The sequence below is a fragment of the Ovis canadensis genome, chromosome 8 (assembly GCF_042477335.2).
Source record: "Ovis canadensis isolate MfBH-ARS-UI-01 breed Bighorn chromosome 8, ARS-UI_OviCan_v2, whole genome shotgun sequence".
Lineage (NCBI taxonomy): Eukaryota > Metazoa > Chordata > Mammalia > Artiodactyla > Bovidae > Ovis > Ovis canadensis.
This window is the reverse complement of record NC_091252.1, coordinates 21756283-21776410: the sequence shown is the minus strand read 5'-3', so window position 1 is coordinate 21776410 and position 20128 is coordinate 21756283. Positions and strand designations below refer to the sequence as shown.

Below are 20128 nucleotides of genomic sequence, written 5' to 3'. Positions count from 1 at the left end.
ACTTCAGGGGAGTAGAAGCAAGGTTCTAGGGTAATTCCTGGATCAGATTATAAAAGCGATAGCCCACAATTGTGCTTTAAAAATTTTGGAATTAGTTGCTAAATTTTAAAGGTTGGGGTTAGGGTTAGGGTTTCCATTTTAAAAATGAAGATTTCCAGTTTCAGTTGAAAAATTAGAAGACGAGGTAAAGTTGGGCCTTGATTATGGAGGGGCAACCATGGGCTGGAACCAAATATTGAGACATACACACAATATCCAATTAGTCCCATCACTCTTACCACAGACAACTTCACTCATTCATATAACCTGTTTGATCCCTAGTAACAGAGAAAAATTCAAAGTCTGCCCTGGAACGCTAAGGTCACATATGTGGAAGGAGCCCAAGAAACTCAACCTAGACCCTGCCTGTACTTTTCTAGTAGTTTGCTTCTATAGAAGGCAATACAATCCCTTCACAAAGGACTCTAATGGATAAAATACCTTCATTTTTATCTCAAATCTACTTAAAGTAGAAATCATTTAAAGCAATTCAAAAATAAATCCACTTTATCTTCTATACTATATCCTTTCACTTAGAAGAAAGTGATTACATCTCAACTGTTTTCTTCTCTAGGCTGAATATACTGCTCATGCACGCATGCTAAGTCAGTTCAGTCATGTCTGACTCTTGGAGACCCTACAAACTGTAGCCTGTCAGGCTCCTGGGTCCATGAGATTCTCCAGGCAAGAATACTGGAGTGGGTTGCCTTGCCCTCTTCCAGGGAATTCTCCTGACCTGGGATCGAGCCATGTCTCATATCGCCTGCATTGGCAGGTGGGTTCTCTACCACTAGCGCCACCTGGGAGGCCATATACTGCCCAAAGTGTGTCAGTTGCTCAGTCATGTCCGACTCTGCGACCCTAAGGACTGCAGCCTGCCATGCCATTCTTCAGGCAAGAATACCAGAGTGGGTTGCCATGCCCTTCTCCAGGGAATCTTCCCAACCCAGGGATCAAACCTAGACCTCCTGCACTGCAGGCAGATTCTTTACTGCCTGAACCACCAGGGAAGCCCCATGTACTGCCCAGTTCTTCATCATATGACATGATTTCATGTCTAGTTTATGGTCAGCTTAACTCCCTAAACTTTTCTTTGTGTAAATAGCTATGAATATATTTCTCTCTTTTTTTGTATTTGTAGAAATTTAAAAAACCAAATGGTAAGATCACATTTATTCATATTACGTTTCATTATTAATTTGGGTTTATTCCTCTAGGATATTAACAATTTTTATTCTTTCATTACCTGTATTTTCCTTGATAGCTATAAGAGGGTTCTGCCTACATATTCTTTTATTCAAGTATAATAGATATTTACTAGAGATGCAGTTGAAATAATGTGAAAATATTTATATTTCTTATATTCTTTTGGAATAGGCCAAAAAGACAAATGTCTACTGCGCATGCTAAGTCACTTCAGTTGTGTCCAGCTCTTTGAGGTCCTATAGACTGTAACCGACCAGGCTCCTCTGTCCATGGGATTCTCCAGGCAAGAATACTCGAGTAGGTTGCCATGCCCTCCTCCAGAGGATCTTTCCGACCCAAGGATCAAACCCACATCTATTGCAGCTCCTGCACTGTAGGCGGATTCCTTACCACTGAGCCACCAGGGAAAATCCTCTCAAGAAGGGGATGTCTACCCACCCACTCCAGCATTCTTTCCTGGAGAACTGCATGGACAGAGGAGGGTGGTGGACTGCAGTCCATGGGGTTGCAAAGAGTCAGGCATGACCGAGCAACTGACACTTCCACTTACTTCCTTTACTCTGGTACTGGCTACTCTGTAATAATGAAATGTCTACTAGCTGCCAGGAATTGGGTTGGAGTTGTGCATATCAAGTTGCACCACAGCTTTGGATCTGAGTACTGGCAGTGAGAAGGACTATGGAAAAGTTACACAGAGTCTTGAGCCATGATGGAATATAAGAAGAAAATTTGATATTCAGTGATAACACTTTTTAAAAAGATATCAAAATTAGAAAAAGAGATGACAGTGTATGGGACGAAGACATTTCAACAGGTAGAGGATAGTTTTTCCCATGAACAGGGCTGGTGCAATTGGAACTCCATGTGCAAAAAGATGAATTTAGACACCTAAATCTCATGTTCAATGTTTAATAAAATAGCTATAACAAAAAAGATAGAAAATAAACGTTGGTGAGGATGGTGTTAAGTTGGAACCCTCCCCCATTGATGAGCCTATCTCTAGAGGTGTTGATGGTTTCCAAGTGTTGCTAGTCTTCTCTGAATGCCTAGCCAGCTTTAATTAAGAATGTGGGCATGCTCAGTCACTCAGCTGGGTTGGACTCTTTGCAACCCCAAGGACTGTAGCGTGCCAGGCTTCTCTGTCCATTGGATTCTCCAGGTAAGAATACTGGACTGGGTTGCCATTTCCTCCTCCAGGGGATCTTCCCCACCCATGTCTCTTGCATCTCCTACACTGCAGGTGGATTCTTTACCCACTGAACCATCAGGGAAGCCCCAAATTAAGAGTATGTTCCCTCAATCCTACCCACACCACTGTGAGTAATCCTATTCATTTGCGCCATCTAGGGCAAATTTTATTTCCTACTGAAGCACACTGATTGATACAAAGGGTAAAGAAAAAATACCCAGAAACATGCAGAGAGATACACAAAGGAATCAAAATCAAGATCAATCTCACACTTCTCCACTGCAAGACAAATGACAAAAGCTAATGGAACAAAATATGTAATATGAATGTGAAAAAAATTCACACATAACATGGAAAAAAATTTTGACTTAAAAATTTCATTCTGCCATTCCTATGTGAAGTCAAGCAAATGCTATTTTCAGAAGTGCAAAGTCTCAGAAAATAAAATATCTACAAACTTTCCTTGAAAAAAAAAAAGCCAAGATCATTATCTAATCAACTTAAGATGATACACAATTGAGGTCTCAGAAACGTAGAAGTTGTGGTTTAAAATCATTGACAATAAGTACTGAGATTGAATATACAGAATTGTTTCTGTGACTATATAATTACACAGGAAGCAAAGATATTCTTTAAATTGAAACTTGATACTGCAACAATGAATACTTTAATAGTAATCTCATTCTATAATCCCATTTTAAATTAACAGAGACAGTAGGTGGTTCAGATGGTAAAGAATTCTCCTACAATGGGAGAGACCTTGGTTCAGTTCCTGGGTTGGTAAGTTACCCTGGAGGAGAGCATGGCAACCCACTCCAGTCTTCTTGCCTAGAGAATCCCCATGGACAGAGGAGCCTGGCGCGCTATAGTCCATGGGGTCACAAAGAGTTGGACATGACTGAGTGACTAAGCACAGCACAGAAAATAATCCAAGGGACTGTAATAAGTAAAAGAATTCTTAATTCTGTGTTCCATTCTTGGTTTTGGTAATAGTGAAAACTGAAACTTATACATGTATTAAAAAGAAAATATATATTCAGATATAAAAGGAAAAAAAACTAGCAGAATTTAAAATGTCTTTAAAAATATCTTTAAAGTATATTTTTTAAAAGTTATCTTCTGAATCATTATAGAACATAATTATTCTAATTTAGCCGTTTATCTCTAAGTAAATGAATTCAATCATTGCATTTTACCCTTGAAGGACAATGCTTTCCATATAACAGATTCTCCTAAATACAAGCAGACGGCTACCATTTCATGAAATTCTATGAAAATGCTTTCTTCCGTGTGTAAAGAGGCAGTGGATATAATCACATACCAACATATTAGACACTCATTATGCACTTGAAGGCAATAATCAGTTGGGCTGTCTAATTATTTCTACTATTAGTCAAGGCTCTTGGCCAATTGAAGAATGCTTACTTTGTGAAGGAAAGAAAAAATAATGTAGTTAATTTTATTTACCACTATGATTAACTGGCTAGACAAATTGGAAATAACTGAGCTGGCCAGACAACGAATATAGAACACTTGAATTTTTAATTTTAAGCACTTCTAAGTTGAATCATGCTGAATATAAATGGCCTTATTAAGTGAAATATTTAAGTATAAAATGGAAAATGTCAGGAGAGCAGCTAAATGACATCTTTAAATGTCATCTTCAAATGTCGTTTACCATCTGGATAAAGATCAGTTTAACTGACCCTGAAGTGTAAAAATGGAATTAGAACAGACATCATATAAGTGGCTGCATTTCCATTAAAATGCAATCAAGTATAAAATATTCAAGATATGACTGAATTTTCAATTTGGAAAACATTTCCTAATATGCAGTGAAACTGCATGTTATATTTACTCAAATGTAACACAAGTACTGGAAAACAAAGGAACCGAGTAAATTCTAATTTTAGGAGCTAAAGCTGGGCCCCTCTGACAGCAGTCAATGTCTTCTTAAACACGTCTTCCCTTGCCTGTGCATTTATTGATAGCTTTTACATGTTTAACAGTCTGCGTGTGTGAGTTAAATGAAATATGGTTCTTGAATTCAGAGAGCATAGAATTTAGCTGTGGAGTCAATAAAAGCTACAAAATGATCAAAAGTATGTTGTGCTTGAATACAAGAGCCCTCTTCTCTATGCTAAGATGTTTCTCTTTAAGAATAATGTTCATTGAGCAGCAGGGGTAGGAGAGAAACATTTATCCAGACAGATGAGTGCTGTCAGCCCTGTTGATGGCTGCAGGGGCAGGCAGGGCAGCCTCATTGTAAGTGGGTCCCCCCAAACCTTTGCCAATGTGAGCTAATGGATGGCAAAGCAGCAAGGCCTAAGGACATACCTCCTGCTTCCTGCCTCGGGACAGACAGAATGGTTTTATGGTGAAGTTAGATGTCATTGGGAGCTTCAGAAAGTAGCATACATTCATGGGAAAAGAGAAAGCAAAAGAGTTTCAAAGGGCTACATAAAAGAATTGGAGTCCTAGAAAGACCTAAAATTTCAGCTACATGGACTTAATTCTTCCTAGGAGTTGTCTTAATCAGCTAATATAGTGCTATGTGATATTATTGTTATTATATTAACAACAAAATCTGATGTCTACATCATACCTGACAGTTTTTCAAGCACTTTCCATGTTATCTCCTGTTATCCTTGTGAACAGATTGGACAGGGAACATACTTATTTTCCTTTAAAAAATTAAAGGAAAAGAAAGGAAAATCACTTTATATTTCCTTTAATAAATTATTTCCTTTAATATTTTTTATTATTTCCTTTAATAAATTAAAATTATTTATTTTAACTATCTCCTTTAATAAATTAAAGGAAAATCAAATTATTTCCTTTAATAAATTAAAGGAAAATCACTCTCAGTGATTAAACTGACAGTCGGGCTTTCCTGGTAGCTCAGTGGTAAAGAATCCGCCTGCCAATTCAGGAGACGCAGGTTTGATACCTGGTTCAGAAGATCCCCTGGAAAAGGAAACGGCAACCCACTCCAGTCTTCTTGCCTGGGAAATCCCATGGACAGAGGAGCTTGGTGGGCTATAGACCATGGGGTTGCAAAACAGACATAACTTAGTGACTAAACAAGAGTCAGCCATTAACAAATCTATCTGAAAGAACACAGGTATTAAGCCTGTAAAAAGAACAGGCAGGATCAACAGACCTGAAAACATTTTTCTAGCTTTATGTTCTTAGTGTTTTTTTTTCTTCAAAGATTCCCTTTTTTGTGAGATAAAAGAGATTTTTCTTATAGACATCTTGAAAATATTCTCTTAATGCTTGCCCAGAGCATTCCCTAAATGTGTGCTGGAGACGCAGACCTTGAAGATTCCAGAAGTACTGAGGTCCCTATAGAGGACAGGTCATTTGCGGGGTCAGGAAGAAGATGGAAGCGGCAGCCTGAGACTCTGCGCTGAGGCCAGGCTGGCCAGTGGAGACATGGGTTTGGAGGCAGATGGACTGATGTGGACATGGCCTATTTTCTGAGCAGTAAGTGTCCATCTCTAAAGTGAAACTATTAACACAATGATACATAAAAGTGACTGGCTTATAATTAGCACTCAACTTTGATGGCTATTGAACAACTGCAGCCCTGGGGTGATTTTCCACATCTCCCAGGCCAAATTAACTGCTGAATTGAATGTCCCAAACATTGACCATTTAAAGTAAATTTAGACAGTCTTTGAGCGTGAAAGGATCTGCAGTCTCCTTCCATTCTCTAAACCTGCAGTTCACGCTTTCTCACCAAAGAACATGGAAGTTCAACTGCAGATTCGATGCCCAGGATGTCAGCGTCATCTCCCCTTCCAAGAAGCCAATGAAATCTTGTTTCAGGGAAGACTTGCTGCTTCTGGGGAATAATTGGGGTTTTCAGGAAGCAAGGTAGAGGCCTGGAAATTTCTAGGAGGCAGGAAAGTCTCAAGAGAGCGCTAATACCGGAAGTGGGGTGGCGCTGGAGTTAGTCATCTACTTCCTTCTCATCTTGTTTGTACAATCTCAGCAACCATAGAAAGAGCCCTGATTCTGAGTCAGTTTCCTGTCCTCTCTGCAAAAGAGGGCCTGAAACACCTCTCCTAATTTCCATTCATCCGCTCATTAAAAATTATTTATTGCTTGTCAAATGTGGTCAACAACATCCGGTTGTTGTGGATACAGCGGTGAATAAGACAGACTCAGTCCCTACGCTCAGGGGATTGACACTCTAGTGCAGGAAAAAGTTCCAGGCAAGTGAAATATGAAATGTCAGTTGTTACAATATTACAGAAGCACAGGGTCTAACTGACTACAAGCCAGGCATTGAGCTGGACGGAGTGTGACAGTGATCACACTAGGTGAGGTGGTGGGGGGGCCTGTCTTCACAGTGCTCACCACTGAGACAATGAACACCAGTGTGCATGCTGAGTCGCTTTAGCCGAGTCCAACTCTTTGTGACCCTAACGACTGTAGCCTGCCAGACTCCTCTGTCCATGAGGATTCTCCAGGCAGGAACACTGGAGTGGGTTGCTGTGCCCTCTTCCAGGGGATCTTCCCCACCCAGAGGTTAACCCACATCTCTTATGCCTCCTGTTAGAAGGCAGGTTCTTTACCGCTAGCATCACCTGGGAAGCCCAAACGTATTCAGTACAGGAATGCAAATACTTTGCTGTCAAATAAAACCTCTACAAGACCATCTTTTCCATCAGAAAGTAATTGAGTCCAGGGACTACTCTCATGGTGACAATAACTGTTATTCCCTTATAGACACTATATGCACACACTCAGTAAATGTTTAAAAATACTTGCTAAATTAAAGTCAGATCAAAGTTTGGGGATTCTAGGCTCAAGGAAAAGGCTGAGACAGAGAACAGATGCATTGTATGCCGCTGCTAGCGGCAGAGCCATCCTCAGGCAGCCAAGGGTGGCCATGGGTAGAGGGCAGTGGTAGAGAACAGTGTTGGTAATTTAGATCCAAAGCCTAATGCACCACAAGGAGAAGTCAGGCACAGCTACACCCCTGAATAAGGAATGGACTAGATTGTTAAATGAGGACTGGTTCTACATGAGATTTTAGTCTGTCACACACAAACAGACACGTACACACACACACAAGCCAAGCCATCTCAAAATAATTATTTCGCACTTGGAAACATAAAGACTTTCACCTTTAAAAAGCATCAGAGAACACAGCAAAGGAAACTATAAGCAAGATGAAAAGACAACCCTCAGAACAGGAAAAAATAAACACAAATGAAACAACTTACAAAGGATTAGTTCCCAAAATATACAAGCAGCTCATACAACTCAGTGCCAGAAAAACAAACAACCCAATCAAAAAGTAGAGAAAAGACCTAAACAGCCATTTCTCCAAAGAAGACATACAGATGGCTAGCAAACACGTGAAAAGATGCTCAACATCACTCATTATTAGAGAAATGCAAATCAAAACTACAGTGAGATATCACCTCACATCAGTCAGAATGGTCACCATCAAAAAGTCTACAAACAGTAAATGCTGGAGAGGGTGCGAAGAAAAGGGAACGCCCTTGCACTGTTGGTGGGAATGTAAATTAATACAACCACTATGGAAGACAGTATGGAGATTCCTTAAAAAACTAAGAATAAAACCACCATATGATCCAGCAATCCCACTCCTAGGTGTATACCCCGAGGAAACCAAAACTAAAAAAGACACATGTATCCCATTGTTCATTGCAGCACTATTTACGACAGCTAGAACATGGAAGCAACCTAGACGACCATCGACAGATGAGTGGATAAAGAAGTTGTGGTGCATGAACACAGTGGAATATTACTCAGCCATAAGAAGGAATGCATTTGAGTCAGTTCTGATGAGGTGGATGAACCTGGAGCCTATTATACAGAGTGAAGTGCATCAGAAAGAGAGAGATAAATATCATATTCTAATGCACATACTTGGAATCTAGAAAAATAGTACTGAAGAATTTATTTACAGGGGAACAATGGAGAAAAAGACATAGAGAATAGAGACATGGGAAGAGAAGGGAGGAGAGGGTGAGATGGAAAGGGTAACAGGGAAACTTACATTACCATATGTAAAATGGATAGCCAATGGGAATTTGCTGTATGGCTCAGGAAACTCAAACATGGGCTCTGTATCAACCTAGAGGGGTGGGATGGGGAGGGAGATGGGAGGGAGGTTCAAAAGGGAGGGGATGTATGTATACACCTATGGCTGATTCATGTTGAGGTTCAACAGAAAACAAAAAAGTTCTGTAAAGAACTTATCTTTCAATAAAAAAAATAAATAGAACAAAAAGCATCAGAAAAGTCTCATATTATTTCAATAATAGCATAAAACAAACATTTGGATGTTTAGCTAATGACCAGCACTCATTAACTCCTACCACACACCTTAGGGTGAGAACCGGGCAGCCTTCCAGGGCAGATTTCGCTGCAGAGAATTACAGTTAAAAACTCAGACTATCTAGGTGCTATCATTCAATACTGTAGTTTATTACTAACTGGAAAAGATGGTGAATTCTTTAGTTACCATGGCATCTTAGTGGCCTCCTGAGCCCACTGGTGCACTAAAACTTCCGGATACTCTGAGCGGGGCTCAGCAAGGAGATCAAACCAGTCCATCCTAAAGGAAATCAACCCTGAATGTCCACTGGAAGGACTGATGCTGAAGCTGAAGCTCCAATACTTTGGCCACCTGATGCAGAGGGTCAACTCATTGGAAAAGACCCTGATGCTGGGAAAGACTTAGGACACCCCTGAGAAGAAAAGGGTGACAGAGGATGAGAAGGTTGGGTGGCACCACTGACTCAATGGAGATGAGTTTGAGCCAACGCTGGGAGATGGCGAAGGACAGTAAAGCCTGGTGTGCTGCAGCTCATGGGATCGCAGAGTCGGATAGGACTGAGTGACTGGACAACAGATTATTCAGAAAGCGTCACTTGTTCTTAGCCCCTCACATCGTGTCTTCAGTTCTGATTTCCACAGTAAACCAGCTCCTTAGATGCTGAATAGTAGCAACAACCAGAGAGGGCACTGTAGGTCCCTGTGGTTAAAACCCTTCAGCAGAGCCCTCAGTGAGTGCACACTCCCAGTTTAATGCAACATTCTGATGTCTGCCTCTCGGTAGCCTCTGTGCCATCCATAAAGTGTAGTGTGTTAGTCACTCAGTCGTGTCCAACTCTGTGCAACCCCACGGACTGTAGCCTGTAGGCAGGGGAGCCTCTGTCCATGGAGTTATCCAGGCAAGAATACTGGAGTGGGTTGCCATTTCCTTCTCCAGGGGCATCTATGTGGCCACATTATGTGCTGTGCTGTGTTTAATCGCTCAATCACGTCTGACTCTTTACGACCCCATGGACTGTAGCCCGCCAGGCTCCTCTGTCTATGGGGATTCTCCAGCCAAGACTACCGAAGTGGGTTGCCATGCCCTCCTCCAGGGGATCTTACCAACCCAGGGGTTGGACCCAGGGCCACATTATAGCAGGTGCTAAATTACTAGTCAGTAAATATTATTGAGTGTATAAATGAAAAAATAATTACAGTAATAAAATAACAGTAGTGAAATGAAATGGCATCCTGACTACAAATAGAATTTTCGGCGAACACAGAGATGGATAGCTTTATCAAGGAGAAAATGACACTTTTCTTGAAAGTATTCAGTTTAATTTCTACATTTATGAGTAAAGAAACTAAGGCCTACACCTTTCAAATTATTGTTCAACCTGATAGGGAATGAGTTAGAGAAGGAAATGGCAACCCACTCCAGTGTTTTTGCCTGGAGAATCCCAGGGACAGGGGAGCCTGGTGGGCTGCCGTCTATGGGGTCGCACAGAATCACACATGACTGAAGCAACTTACCAGCAACATAGGGAATGACAGATGAGGCAAAGCCAGTTTCTAGACTCCATGACATATGAGGTTTTGTTTTTTTTTTTTAAATAAACCACCCTAAAATTCACAGCTAATGACAAAATGTCTTAACTTTATTTTCAGCAAAATTTAAATTCCTTATTTATTGATTGCATAGATGAGAACTGACAATTGTAACAAAGGCTCATCCAGCCATTGGCTGCCATCCATCAACATATAAAGTCTGTTTAGAATTGATTTTCTTCATGGTTGCTCTAGAGGCCTCACATGAGGCCTGGGGTTGCCTTTATATCTGATCACAGCTAGGTGAGAATTTCTTCCAATATTTCTCCCTCTGCCTTGATTGCCACTGAACTTAGATTAATAGTGTACATCTATGGATTAAGTTTTCCTTCATGGTCCCAGAATTCTTCTGTGACCAAAATTTTAAACTCTTTATTTCAATGAGCAGCCCTGAGCTTTAGCAACAACAGTGTCACTCAATTGACTGAGAACCATTGAAATCCCTTTTTAAGGTAGGTTAGATACGGAAGTCAGGGAAGCAAGCTACTCTTCGCTAACTATGTAGGTAACATGCTTCCATGAATGCACTGAAACACAGGTCAGCTGCTCAGGCCACTCAAAGTTCAGTCTAGAGCCCCAGTGAAAGTCACTCAGTCGTGTCTGACTTTGCAACCCCATGGACTGTATAGTCCATGGAATTCTCCAGGCCAGAATATTGGAGTGCATAGCCTTTTCCTTCTCCAGGGGATCCTCCCAACCCAGGGATTGAACCCAGGTCTCCCACATTGCAGGCAGATTCTTTACCAGCTAAGCCACAAGGGAAGCCCAAGAATACTGGAGTGGGTAGCCTGTCCCTTCTTCAGCGGATCTTCCCCACCCAGGAATCGAACCAGGGTCTCCTGCATTGCAGGTGGATTCCTTACCAACAGAGCTATGAGGGAAGCCCCTAGAGTCTCCGTTAATCTGGCAGAGTCCAGAGAAGAGACTTAGTTCCCACGGATATGGTTTATCAGCAAACAGAACATACATTTATTGAACATTTCAATAAATGTTTCAACATACATTTATTGAACAATTCCTACGAAGCCTTGGGAACTGCATGTGTACTCAAGGGGCGGAGGCTTCGTCCATTATTTAAGAATTCATCATCTGTTCAGTGCCTTACTGTTTCAAGAAAAAAAGTTCGAAATTCCAGCCAAGAAAGGAGCTGTAATCTGATCCATTATATAGGGTGTGTACTGCTGACGTGGAGAAAAACATAAATTTGAAATTTATAATAAAAAATCAGTATGTTTCACCAATAGGCATGTTCTGATCTGTGAACCACTTTGCTTTTACTGAGAGCTTGACATGTGGGTAAAAGAAAAGGGCCATTTACCCAAATGAGCCTTGGGAATCACTTCAAAGTGCAGACAACTGCAAATGTGATTTCATTAAAAAAAAAAATCCAACAAAGCTTACAATTCATAAATTAGTACATCTTTACAAATCCAACGATTGGTAACCTTGAAGACAAGCTTTCCTGTGCTTAGGTGCCACATTATGCTTCACTTTCACTTTAGTTTCTTTTATTCCTGCCTATGTTACTCAACAAACTAAGGCCTCTGAGAAGATGAGACTACAGTCATGTATTTAATTGATGCATTTCAAAACATTTATGGTAATTTCACCATAAAGATCAATGACTACTATTCCATTTTTCAGATCATAAGTTAACTACCAGGACCAGGGGGAAATAACTTGGATGCCAAGGAAATTCCCCACTTAAACATCTTTAGGGCTGTTTCTTTGCTGATTTATCACTCAGAATTTCTTGTTGCACCTTATAACTTAAACATGCCCAATCAAAACCAAACATGGTTACCATCAGCTCTTTATCTTATATAAGAAAATAAGTAGGTAACTGTAAACATGCAGAAAAGCATTTGTTTATTAAAGTGTTCTGTCTGTACAGAGAGTCTGAGTAAACAGCTATAACCTCTATGTACCCTATAAAATTTTTTAAAAGACGCTACTGTTGAAATTTATAGTACTAATTATTGTTGTGTTCTAAAGTGAAAGTTCACGGCAACAGATAGAATATATTAACCAAGTGCACAGAAAATAAAAGTCCCAAGATAGATGGTGCTATTGCAGTAGGCCAGTTAAGAGCTCCCCAGAGCAATGGCCAGAAAAAGTTACGAAAATTAATTTATTTTAAGATTTTGGGGTTGGGATTGGGAATGAGACAATACAAAGAGTACAGATTCTGAAATTAAAAAGATCTAATAAACATTCTCATCATTATCATCTTATTTACTCTTTTTCTCCTTTTTTTATGTTCAAAGACAAAATGTCTTTAAAGAACTTCTCTTGGTTCATTCATTTCTCAAACATCTATCACCAATGCTTCTCCAAATGCCAGACTTTAGAGGTGACGTGAGAAGACCCCTTCATTCTGAAGAGCACAGGGCTTTCAAAGCTTTGAAAATCAAGGTGGTTTCTACAGAAGTAAGCCTTCATGAAGGTCAGTGACCTTCACTTAACTGAAGCAGAGACTCACCCCTCACAGAGCCTTCTCCATACTGTAAACAGCCTCCTCTGTATTCTTTTTTTTTTTTCCCTTTCCTGCCACAATGCTTGGCATGTGGGATCTTACTTCCCTGATCAGGGATGGAACCAGCACCCCTTGCATCAGAAACACAGAGTCTCAACCACTAGACCACCAGGGAAGTCCCTGACCCCTCTGTATTCTCCTTTCATGCTATAGGTGCAGTAACCCAACCTGGAATTCCAAAGGTTGATTGTTGGTTCCATAAAATAACTTTTTAAAAAACCTCTATCTCACTGATTGTGATGCTGAAAGACAGAAAAAGTTTTAGTAAGTTACATAAAGGTAACGGCATTTTTCTGCTGCAAGAAAGCATATTGCCAGTCACTATCAATGTTTTATAATTGCGATGAGAATGCAATTAAGATTTCAAGCCAGCATCCTGAGAGGTCCCTCTTGTTCACAGTTGGCAGAACATCAGCTGTTTCAATACAGGCAACGAGTAGCAGTAGAATCAGCTAATTACCTCCATCCTGCCTCTACTCAACTCTTCTTAACCCCTGGTGCCTACTCTGTGTTCTCAGAGGGAGAAGATAAGCAGATGGATGTGAGCAGGTGCATGGGACCTTGTACAGCCACCAACCCCGAGAGGAATTGGTCAACACCCTCGAAGCCAGTTAAACTCTCAGTAAATGGTTTGCAAACTCTGGCAGATGGCCTATTGGTCCCTGCTGTGCTGTTCAACATCTATATGACTCCATACAAGTAACCAAACTCTGTGAGTTGGAAGACTGCTTCTCTCTGCTTCTCTCTGTTTGACAGTTTATGATTTTACTCCATAACTAGTACATTTTCTTCATAATGGAAAGCTTGGCCTGGTTCTATTTACTCCACTGGTAGGACACCACAAAGGGATAACAATTGTGTGATTAACACTCACCAAGGACTTGAAAAATGTTTCTGTTTTACGCCCAAAAAAGCAGATAATTAACTGAAGTTGTTGCAATCAGATGGGGGGCAAGTCAGCTCCAAACTCATGACCTCTACCACACAAAGTGAGCCAGTTATGACTGCACCTCGGTTTTTATATTTATCTTTTGAGAAGCTAACAAAATCACCATTACAAAAATCTTATTTTAATGAAACATTTCTGATTTTTAAACATATTTTAAAACTACTTTTTCTATTTTTGATACTTTAGAACATTATGAAGGTCAACCTCAACTAACCTTCATATGACTACAAAACTTTCCTGCCAGAGTATTTTTCATTTCCTCATTAGAACAATATTTAGAATCCTTCAGATATTTTTCTGCTTTCTCTCCCTTCCTCTTTAATTCCATTTCTTTTCCCTACCACCACTCAAATTCCCAAACTGAATGCTATTTTAGAGCCCATTTTAAAAATAAAAGGTTACTTTAAAAGCTGATGTCCTGATGAAAGTGAAAGTGTTACTTGCTTGGTTGTGCACAACTTTTTGCGACCTGATGGACTATAGCCCACCAGGCTCCTCTGTCCATGGGATTCTCCAGGCAAGAATACTGATATGGGTTGCCATTCTCTTCTCCAGGAGATCTTCCCAACCCAGGGATCGAACCCAGGTTGGGTTTGGCTTTTATTCCTCCCAGGTGCATGAGAATTTCCTTTCTGGCATGAACATACACCCACACTGCCTAATGCAGCAAGAGTATTTTCCCAACTCAGAGTTAGAATCCTGAAGGAAGAAACGGTTATAAGAAAAAAGTATGGGAAACAGAATCAATGAAATGCATTTTTACAATGAGGATATCCCCAGGTTTCTGTCATTTTTTTTGTTGTTGTTGGCAGTAAGATTATTTTTACTTTTAAGACAGACGAGGTCCCATCTCTCTGGCTAATGGCCAGTTTACAGCAATCTTCCCCTTTCCCAGACACAGGATGAAAATCAGAACGCTCTTATGCCATTCTTAAACCCAACTTTTCAGATAGTCACTTGAAAAACATTCATATAATACCAAATCACAAGGCATTTCTTTTGCCTCCCTTGTAATTAGTGAAGTTTGTTTTGACTTGAAAATTTTTAATTGCCTAGATAAAGAATACAGAAGAATGCAAGTGAGGTCTGAATAAGGAATGAAGCCTTATATATGTAACAATGAGCTTTCTTTTTGCTTGTCACTAAGAAGATATTAAATAGCTACTCTATGGGCTGGATTGTACCCCTTGCCCCAATTTACATGTTGAAATCCTAGCCCAAGCAAGTATCTCAGAAATTGACCTTATTTGGAGAGGGTCTTTACAATCAAGCCTTTAAAAAGTCATTGCAATAGGTCCTAATCTATTCTGACTGGTGTCTTATAAGAAGGGGAAATTTGATCACAGACAAAGTGAATGCCATGTCTACGTGAAGATCCAATTTATGAGCCAAGGAGAGAGGCCTGGAATAGATCCTTCCTTCACAGCCCTCAGAAGAAACCAGCCCTGCTAACACCTTGATTTTGAGACCTATTTATTTAGAAAATAAATGTCTATATTTAAGCCACTCTGCAGTATTCTGCTATGACAGACCCAGCTACTTCTTTAATTTAAAAAGTAAGGAAATCAAGCTTTCCATTTTCCTGGCAATCAAACTTTCCATTTTTCACAAACTTCAACTGTATATTATTATCGAAGAAACATCTTTATACCTATGTTAATATTTGATCTCTCAAATTTAGAAAAAAATACTAAATGGCAATGTCCCAGATTTCACAATAAAAGGCATGATCACCGCAGAAGGTGCTGAGACTCACTGAAATCACTGAAAATAACATTTTACAACTGAATGCACTGAGGCAAATAGAAGTTGGAGAACTTTTAAGTCACCCAATTAGTTATTGGTGAAGACAGCCCTGTGGCTCCCAGTCTCTCTACTGTAGCACAAAGCCACCCTCAGGTGTTAGCTAAAAATCACGTATCAATACAATGATTTTGCTCTAATTTGTCATGTTAAAAGTATTTACATGAGAACGTAAAATAAGTAGAAACTTTGACCATAAAATAGTTTATCCCACTGAAACAGTTTCCTACAAATTCCTGCCACATATTCTTGACTACTGATATTTTCATTGTTACATTGTAGTTGCATTTATTTCCCCCAGGGAACAACAGCTTTATTAATATAATAATCACCATCATCATGAACCAGTTACAGTACATACATTGCTTTAGAAAGCAAAATAAGGACAACCTGGGTTTTGCTGGAGAAGCTGCCCTTGAGGTTAGACATGTACAGTTAAGTTTGGAGGCAAGTGGAGGTCACTGCTAAGGAAATTGGGAGTTGGTGATCTGTGTGGAAAATGGTTGCCTCATGGAAGCTATTCACTCACCAATAAAACTCACTTTGAATGATATCAGAGCAGGAAAAATTTAAGGGTTTTAATCCTGAAACAGACTTGGGCTTTTCTTAAAGTCTTGGTTTTATTTGGAAAGGAGGTTCTATGTTATTTAATCTTTGCCATCCATCCTCTGTTTCTAAAAGAAATTCTAGTAAAAGCTAAATGAGAAGTGTTATTGGGAAGATACTACACACCATGTACATTCCAAAGGAATTTCACTGTACACATCTAGGGAATGAGCTGCACATTGTTAAAAGAATGTCAGTTTTTCCTTCACTCTGGGTCCCTCAGGGCCTCCCGTGGCTCAGATGGTTAAGAATCTGCCTGCAATGAGGGAGACCCAGGTTCGATCCCTGGGTCAGGAAGATTGCCTGGAGAAGGGAATGACCACCCACTTCAGCATTTCCACTCAGAGAATTCCACAGACAGAGGAGCCCAATGGGTCACCGTCCACGGGGTCACAAAGAGCCAGACTCAACTGAGCGAATAACACACTTACCTGGGTGTAGTTACATTTTTATACCACTTCGAGATAAGCACAGCAATGGAAAGTGCAATATCTCAATTAGTCTATGGAAAGACCAGGATTTTCATTTACATGTTCAGAGAACCACATATGTATTTGTTAATTTTCAATAATGCTTTTCACAAGTTGCACCATATGTTTTCAGGAAGCTTTCAAGGAAGAATACTATTTTATCTCAAATTGTTACTTACCACAAAGCTAATTATTTCTTGATACATCTTTTCTGTTTCTTTTACTCTCTAGTTTTTTTCTTATTACTGATTTTGTTCTTTGAGAAGATTCAGGGGAAACTTGCTAGGAATATTCTAGCAGCTAATGTGGAAGAGAACTCTGATTCTTCTACTTAAACGAGAAGGACTAAGATGAATGTATTAAACTTACTAGTAAATAAATTTCAACTCGAAAGAAAATCTTAAACAGAGTTATGCTGTGACAAAATTAGGAAATGGAAACCCACTCCAGTATTCCTGCCTGGAAAATCCCATGGACAGAGTTGCCTAGCAGGCTACAGTCCATGGGGTTACAAGGGTTGGACACGACTTATCAACTAAACCACCAGAGAAGATCTTAAGGGCTAGGTGCTGGTGGTCCTCTAAGTATTAGGCCATTTGGGGGTTGTGTTATAAGGAGGAGTCAAGCAACAATTAGATCAGATTGAATGGCCTTGATGGTCTTTTTCATCCTAAAAGTCTGTGGTTCTACGAACTCTGTAGAAATCTCACAGGATTAGCCCTTCCCCCTCAACTAACTGAAGGCTCAATCCTTCATACTTGTGATACCCTTTGTGTTTGGCATAGCTGTGTAATTTATTTCACTAACATCCATTCAGATGACACACACAAAGAAAGCATCAGTCACGGTTCATGTATGTCAAGTGAGAAGCAGGGCAGAGGTCAGAATTACTTCTTTGCTACTTATTTATTAGTATGAAAGCTTGTATCTGTTACTATATTGGGTGAGAACCACAAACTGTCCTACAATCATAAAAATGGAATCAACAGTCATATTGGTCTTTGGCTCTCTCTATGGAGAGCTAAATATACACAACATGCCATGAGATAATCAGTTACTAACCTCCTTCATTTTTTCCAGTTCATTCTGTAATGCTTGCTTTGCTATCTCAACTTCTATAAGCTGTTGCCTCAGTTTCTCATTTTCATCCTCTGTCGTCGTTCGCTTTTCTTCCACATTTTCCAGTTCATGGTGAAGTCTCACAGATACATCCTTCGCAACCTAAATTAAAGTGTTTTTACCAGTAAAATATAATTAAACACAATTCAATAAATGGACTAGTTACATTAAAAGTATTAGAGCCAATACGTATATAGTATCCACCATATGCCAGGCATCCTTCCAGATGCTTTGCATATGAACCATTAACACATATAAACCATTTAACCACACAGCAATCCCACAGAATAGGTCTGAGTATTATTCCTATTTTATAGATGAGGAAAACTGAGGCTTATCGAGGTAAAGTAATATGCTCAAGGTAACAGAGCTAACAAGCAACCAGGTAGTCTGGTTCTACACTCTGTTCCCTTAATGTCTACATGATATCATGGTTATAAATGTTCAATCGTGTTTTACTATCTGTAGAGAAATTTCACAAATCTCCTCTCATTCCAGGTGCCCCCATTATCACTTATTTTAAAACACTTGAAAATAAAATTTTTCCAAGTAGAGTCTGGGGCTTGAATTTTGACCCTATCATTCTAGGTGTTTAGTTTTATGAAACATTTTAATCTTTGAGATTAAGTTAAAAAAAATTAGTGTGTGCATTTTTGCCTCCTGTTTAAAGATTACCTCAGAAATTTTAGGGTTTGGAACAAAAGTGAAGTAGTTTGGTTCAGTGACTTAGGACACAGACAGTGAACCTGGACTAGGTTAGGGAGCCAGGCTGACCACTTACTAGCCAAGTTCCAGGGCTAGGGGCTGGGCGCTTAATTTCTGTAAAGGGGTCATCTCGTCACCTATGAAATGACGTTATTAATAATCTCTACCTTACAGTTTTGTTTCTTTTTTTACCCTTGAGAACTAAGTGAAATAATAATATATGGCAAAAGGCTTGCCATACTGCCTGGTGCACGACCGACATTCCACAAATGTCAGAAAAAGGAAAAAGAAATAATACAACTTGCATAAAATGTTTTCCCATAGCTTAAAAAAAAGATAATTACATTCAGTTTTGATATCTTGATGAAATTAATACAACTGAAATTGCATTTCATTTGTTGTCCAAGACAGTCAAGATAACATCTGATTTGCCTTGTCCATGAATCTGCCTATAGTCAAACCCAATGAACAGACAGCACCTGCCCCAAACTCTCGTTTCCAAGCTGAAATTTCTCCACTGGCAGAGATTCTGAAGGAGCTACTTCACTAAGAACAAGGTTCTTTCATTTAGCTCACTCTCCCATTACTTTTGCTAAAGGAACCACACTTGAGACAGTGTTCCTTTCTGGGAGTGGTTGAAATGGTTAAGTACACAGAGGAAAGACTTCTGGAAGAAGGCGGGGATGCGGGGGAGGGGTGGCGGCTTTCAGAGAGAAATCTCCACTCTAGTATCTTCCCGGGAGCTGCCCCTATTCTGGGCTTCACCTCCCCCGGAGGAGTCTTCACCGCGCTGCTCCTGGTGCCTGAATCCATCCACTCGGCCTGCACTCGGAGGAGGCTCTCTGGAAGCCAGATCCAGGCCCGAGCCGGCACCCTGCCACACCCATGCTCCGCTGGGGAGGGAGGCGCCCTCCTCCCACCTCGGTAAGAATCACGGTTCCTTCCCAGGAGAGTACCCCGAGCTCGCCCTCCGGAAGACCTTTCGTACACACAGGACTCTCACATCCACCTGTCCGTTCCTCCTCCTCCCATTCTCGGACCTTGAATTGCTGTCATAGGGGCTGCGAAAACTCCCGCTTCCCTAAAGCTCTTGGCCTCTCCCCACTGAAGGCCTTTCGACGCAAAAAGCCCTGGATCCGCGTCCCCACCCCCGCCCCGTCCCCCGCGCCCGCCGCAGACCTTGAGGTCTTGCTCCAGGCTGCGCAGCAGCTCGCCGTCGATCTCGCCCGTCTGCGCGTAGCGGAGCCGCTTGCGCTCTGCTTTGCGGAGGCGGTACTGCAGGATCCGGCAGTTTTTGTTGGCTCTCTCCAACTCGTGGCGCATTTCCTGCAGTTGACAGGCGTCCTCCTCGAAGAAAGTGTCCCTCATTTCGTCCATCTCGGTCCTCAGCTCATCGATCTCGTTCTGAGGCGGGGACAGGCCGCGGATCAAAACTGGCCTCGCCCCACCACCCCATCCCACCCCTCGGACACACAGCACAAACACCCCATTCCAACTCCAAATCCTCAGCTTTAGCGGCCCCTCTCCATGGGACAGGGATAACACGGAGCTGAACGAACGACAAGAAACTAAGGAAACGGGGCCTTGGCCTT

At 40.7% G+C, this 20128-nt stretch overlaps 1 protein-coding gene across 1 annotated transcript in view; it reads right to left on the bottom strand.

The window, feature by feature from the left end:
- Positions 1-20128, bottom strand: part of MTCL3 (MTCL family member 3) — a 43969-nt gene that overhangs the window by 22379 nt on the left and 1462 nt on the right. Inside the window, exons 2-3 of the mRNA XM_069598982.1 lie at positions 19716-19940; positions 17775-17933 (exon numbers count right to left, since the gene is read on the bottom strand). Of these exons, the coding sequence (XP_069455083.1) occupies positions 17775-17933; positions 19716-19940 (384 nt within the window). The remainder of the gene's footprint in view (positions 1-17774; positions 17934-19715; positions 19941-20128) is intronic.